Source organism: Cottoperca gobio, chromosome 15 (genome assembly GCF_900634415.1).
Source record: "Cottoperca gobio chromosome 15, fCotGob3.1, whole genome shotgun sequence".
NCBI lineage: Eukaryota > Metazoa > Chordata > Actinopteri > Perciformes > Bovichtidae > Cottoperca > Cottoperca gobio.
In genome coordinates, this window is record NC_041369.1 from 23,586,077 (window position 1) to 23,592,076 (window position 6,000).

The following is a 6,000-nucleotide window of genomic DNA, read 5'->3' on the forward strand; positions in this document are numbered from 1 at the left end:
GTGACAGACATTACTGTCCTGGTGTGACAGCGGGGACGTTACTGTCCTGGTGTGACAGCGGGGACGTTACTGTCCTGGTGTGACAGACGTTACTGTCCTGGTGTGACAGACATTACTGTCCTGGTGTGACAGCGGGGACGTGACAGCGGGGACGTTACTGTCCTGGTGTGACAGACGTTGCTGTCCTGGTGTGACAGACGTTACTGTCCTGGTGTGACAGACGTTACTGTCCTGGTGTGACCATAGTGACAGACGCCAGCTTCAGTGTAACGCTCCACGGGTGAGTGAGGGTGAGAAGGGGTGAGAGAGGGCGGGACGTGGCAGATGTCCCGGGGATTTCCTCGGCTTGTGATTGACTCCTATCTGCAGAGCTCAGAGACTTTCACTGATGTGTTTGATGAGAAAACAAGGTCGGAAAATGAGAAACAGAAGGATTTTATTTCTTTCAAAAAAAGGAGAAACGCAGAAAAAGAATAGTACTTCCTGTTACTATAACATCCACACATTATAGGAATATAGTTTTCTCAGCAGCCAAATAACAATATCGTCCCCACTACACACTGAGCGTCCACAAAGATACACTGTGACAGCAAATGACAACAGCCTGAACCAGCTGCTTTTTATTCTTCTGAGTTACATTCACTGGCTCCACATTCCTAAAAGCTTCTATTGTTCTTTCTGCAGTTTAATAAGAAACGTCCAAACTATCTGGATGGTGATCATCTTCTCTCAAAGGAAACTTTAAATATTTACAGTTGGTTTTCAAAGCCTCCACACTGATGTGAGAGTTGTTCTCACATTTGAATCTTTACACCACAGGTGTGACTAATAATGTCAGAATGGATCAGAACCAGCGTTTGTGTTATTAATTCCACCTGTGCTTTCTTTGCTATGACAAGTCGAACGTGTCTTTTATGGCATTAGTCCCCTCGTTATCCTATGCTCATGCTTTCATGCTTTTCTACTAGACTGTCTTCAACACTGATGAACACATCCTGACAAACAAAGGAGACAAATCCGAAACCTTTCATCAATTAGATCACGTTTTATGTTATGAATCCGAAACATGAGAACATGTTAGTGAGTAAGAGAGCAGTTAAAAAATGTTAGATGATGTAGAGCAGATGACTTTAATGGCTTTTATTAAAATATTATGTACCATATATTCTTCTCATAGACAGGTTGGTCCACACAAAGTCCCAAAGGTCAAGTAAAAAGTTGGTTAATTTGATTTTAGTCAATAAGATAACATACATGTATAAGAATAAGAAAGTCAGTATCCTCTATGTTGGAGGGGGTGCACTTCTCATGTGTCTCTGGGGGAGGACAGTTGTGCTGCAGTATATCTATGATTTTTCTCATCAGTGAAATGTGAAACGTGTTTCATTGCTGCAGCTGCGACAGGAGTTTAAACTTGATATTGCAAACAATCCCCAGCAGGGGTCAGCAGAGTGCAAGGTGTAAACATGCTGAATCTACAGTAACTGCTGGATGTGACATTCACATTCATCCTCGCAGCTGTTTGACATAATGTACAATGTTCACAGTAATTAAACCTGCAGCTCACCTGGTGGAGTGTGTGCACCGCGTGTCAAGGCTGAGTCCTCACCACAGCGGCTGAGCTTAGATTCCAGCCCAACATGAGCAGACAGAGGATGTTCACTCTCTTATTACATTCTCTGCATGATGTTTCCTCCGTGGTGCACACGGCTCGACTGCAGGAATGTCAGAATGCGAGTTATTCAGATAAATGTGTTGTTGCTGTGTGTACATTGTGACTTGCTGTACTGTCTGTGAGCTACAGGCTGTTCCTGCTCTAATGTCCCTCAGACACATCGAGATGATCACACAGCAGTATGTGCTGTAACATTAAGCAGATGTCTGACCCTTCATCAAGTAAACATAACAAATAAAGCACATGTGTGACTAACACAGTTTCAGGTATGCAGTCCATGTTTCTTCATTATATACATAAAGCATCTGAGCAGACAGATGCAGAACATGAGCTTCCCCTGGTATCTGCCATGTCACATGCTTTGCATGTAGACTTTGATTTGACCCCGGTGACTTTACACTGGTATAGCTTAAAGAAGGTGGACATGCAGACTCGTGATACTAGTTTTCAATAATTCTGAAATTGCTGCTAAAGATTATTTTCTGGCATCACAGTCAGGTGCAGAGTGCTCTCAACACAAAGGGAAAGGGAAGTCTTCATTTTATATATAAAGATAAGTAATGTACATGTGGTAAAATAACTGAGTTTGATTCTTTGTAGATCAAATATGCTCCACAATCTCCCCAAACACAGTTAAACACAGTTATATCTAAACAGTTACAAACACAAACTTCAGGAACTTCCTAATGTAGTTATTGTTAAAGTATAGCCAAGTTATTTGTGTGCATATGAGAGACAGGCTAAAGGTTTGAGCTGTTTTTAAGACATATGTGTGGCTAATAGGTAATACGGCTCACTATCATCTCTTTGAAATTCCATGCATGCCTCACATATCCCGAGCCCACATTCATCCCCAAGGTGCCATCTTTTATGGAGTTGTCAATTGGCATTTATTGGATGAATGGGTTTAATTTATGAATGAGTTTATCCATAGGCTTCGTATTGCAGAAGATACACTTCCCACCTGTGTTCCTGCATGTTCCACAGTTTCGCGTGCAAAACTAGGATCTGCAGCGGTGTGCAACTCTGCACTGTTAAGAGGAGCCTTGCCTAAGGACACCTTGGTGGAGTGTAACGCGCCCCCCCCCCCCCCCACTCTTATATTCACACAGCCGCCCCTCTTCAATCATCTCCCCAGCCCTGCTGCTCCTCACCGCCTCCCTGCTCTGGGTTGTGTCGCACTCCCCGTCTGTCACACCAGGCTCCGTGAAATCTGACGTGTTTTTCGCATTTCCTGCACCAGAGAGAGACGGACACAGTGAGCAGTGTCGGGGGGAGGCAGCCAGAGGTATGTGCACGGGAGGTTAAGATCAACAGTAGTGGCTGAAAGGAGCAGGAACACCTCTTTACCTTCGATCTACCTACTGCTGAATCCGCCCCTCCCCTCCGCCTCTGCTGCGGCTGTCTGGTCGCAGCGGTCCGGCTCGAACATCCCCGATGCGCCGCGGCTGGCAGTCATCTGGAGCCTCCCACCCACCACACGGTGCAATGCAACACAAGCTAGTGCTTCCAGGGACTCCTGCAACATCTAACGGTGTTGTTTAATACCTCGAAGGAAAACAGACCTGACAGAGCGATACACATCTGGGGCCTCTGCTCGGGTTTTCTGTTTCTTCTGTGCACTTATAAGGAAGGCTCCCCGGGGACCAGCCGTCCCTCTGGTGCTGCACTTTATTGTTGGGTATATATGTAGCGTATTTGACAAGTGTGCACGTTTGAAGGCACGTCCAAAAGGCATTGAGGCTTCACAGCTGGTGTTATCTCCGTCATTTTCCACTGGAAGGATTTACAGTCTCTGCCCGGAGGACCACCGGTTGAACAGAGCCGTTATTCAAACCGCCACAGCGCGAGGAGGTCATCGTGGAAGTGTGGAAGGAGAACGGTGGGGTGCTTTCATTGTAAACAAGTTCCAGTATTAGGTGTTGGGAGCGTTACACTACCATGGTGGTCTTCAACGGCCAGCTGAAGATCAAGATCCGCGAGGCTCTGGAGCTCAAACCGACGGCTTGGTCTCTGCGTCACGCCGTCGGCCCCAAGACCCAGACCTTCCTCCTGGACACGTACATCGCCCTGAACGTGGACGACTCCCGAGTGGGTCAGACCTCCACCAAGCAGAAGACCAACAGCCCCGCGTGGCATGATGAGTTCACCACGGAGGTCCACGACGGCCGCAGAATCGAGCTGTCCGTCTTCCACGACGCGCCCATCGGCTGCGACGACTTCGTGGCCAACTGCATCATCCAGTTCGAGGACATCCTGCACGACGGCAGCAAGCACTTCGAGAACTGGGTAAGACAGGGATGTGATGAACCCTGAACGTAGCACACACACAGTGCACGGGGAACAATGGCTAGAGCATGATTATGATTATGATCAATTAGTTATTTTGCTTGTGCACTTTCAGAAAATAGTGAAAATTGAACCAAATGGAATAAAACATCTTGACATATGAGCAGAACCAGAATAATCTGACAGTGGGTTTATTTAGGAATATGCACTAAAGTAAAGTCTTCAAACCACATGTTGACAGTATAAGGCAGGAGACACAGTTATTAGAGTAGTTATAGGAGTCATACTTCAAAACAAATCTGCAATGAATCAAAGTGACACCTGAGTGTCTGGAGCCCCTCAGCCGTTTCATGTAATCCTCACTGACTGTGAGAAGCTTCAACCACTGAATGAACACACTTTAACTTGATAAACAAGTAGCTGTGGATCAACTAACAGATGAATTAAAGGTTGTTTCAGCCCCACAACTACAAACGTCTCAGGGTCATGTGATCGGGTCATGTGATCTTCTCATTCCTGCGTTGGAAAAAAGATGAAAATGTGAAGAATAGTCATAAAACAGTCATTATGAGCCATGCATTGCTTTGACTGACTAAGACATGATCGTAACTCTGTAGTAGTGATATATATATATATATATATATATATATATATATATATATATATATATATATATATATAGTGAGGAAGTATGATTTAGTAAGATGAATATGCTTCTGTAATGTGCCATTCCTTCCTTTTGGGAGCAATCTGGAAGCATAACACTAACATATTGTGTATCAAAATTGTTAAGGCGAACATGTGAGCAACCAGCTGTTTATGTACACACACACACACACACACACACACACACACACACACACACACACACACACTATAGATCGTGTTACCTTTGCTTGTTAGATGAACCAGTGACCCAAAAGAGGTGAGAGAGGGGTGTGGTTAGGCCACATGCATCTCATACACACACACACACACACACACACAGCAGCAGCATGGAGAAGCTGTTCATTGTTGTCTAGCGCTGCTGAAGCAGACGGATGTTTGAGTGTATTATTGATGAGGCCATTAGAGAGAGAGAGAGAGAGAGAGAGAGAGAGAGAGAGAGAGAGAGAGAGTAAGAGAGAGAGAGAGAGAGAGAGCGAGAGAGAGAGAGGAGAAGAGAGAGAGAGATAGAGAGAGAGAAGAGAGAGAGAGAGAGAGAGAGAGAGAGACCCAGAGAAGAGAGAAGAGAGAGAGAGAGTCAGAAGAGAGAGAGAGATATATAGATAGAGAGGAGGAGAGAGATAGAGAGTCAGAGAGGGATGGAGAGAGAGAGAGAGAGAGAGAGAAGAGAGAGAGAGAGGTCAGAGAGGTAGTGAGAGGAGGAAGACGAGAGAGAGTCAGAGAGAGAGTGAGTCAGAGAGAGTCAGAGAGAGAGAGAGTCAGAGAGAGAGAGGCGAAGAAGAAGGTGGAGAGAGAGAGAGAGAGAGAGATAGTCCGAGAGAGAGAGAGAGAGGAGAGTCAGTAGAGAGAGAGAGAGAAGAGAGAGTCAGATAGTAGGAGATTAGAGAGAGAGCGAGGAGTCAGAGAGAGAAGTAGAGAGTCAGAAGGTCAGAAGAGAGAGAGAGAGAGTCAGAGAGAGTCGAGAGGCGAGAATCAAGCGGAGACAGAGAGAGAGACTTAGGCAGCACTCTAACACTACGGGTTTACTACACGAACTCGACAGGCACACGCACATAGCATGTACTACACTCACAGGGACACACGAAACAGTGTTACTGCACTCAACGGAGCACACGCAACATGTTACTACACTCACGGAGACACACGCAACATGTTTACTACACTCACAGGAGCACACGCAACATGTTTACTACACTCACAGGAACACATGCAACATGTTTACTACACTCACTGGAGCACACGCAAATGTTTCTACACTCACTGGAACACATGCACATGTTTACTACACTCACAGGAAGCACACGCAACATGTTTAATAACACTCCAGGGAACACACGCAAAATGTTTACTACATCACAGGAGCACACGCA

General features: G+C 45.6%; 1 protein-coding gene across 1 annotated transcript in view; it reads left to right on the forward strand.

Annotated features, from left to right (window-relative positions):
• Nucleotides 1–3,616: 3,616 nt before the first annotated feature.
• The window catches only part of LOC115019831 (protein kinase C epsilon type-like), a 60,127-nt gene continuing 57,743 nt past the window's right edge, over nt 3,617–6,000 (forward strand). The window contains exon 1 of the mRNA XM_029449478.1: nt 3,617–3,964. Within this exon, the coding sequence (XP_029305338.1) occupies nt 3,617–3,964 (348 nt within the window). The remainder of the gene's footprint in view (nt 3,965–6,000) is intronic.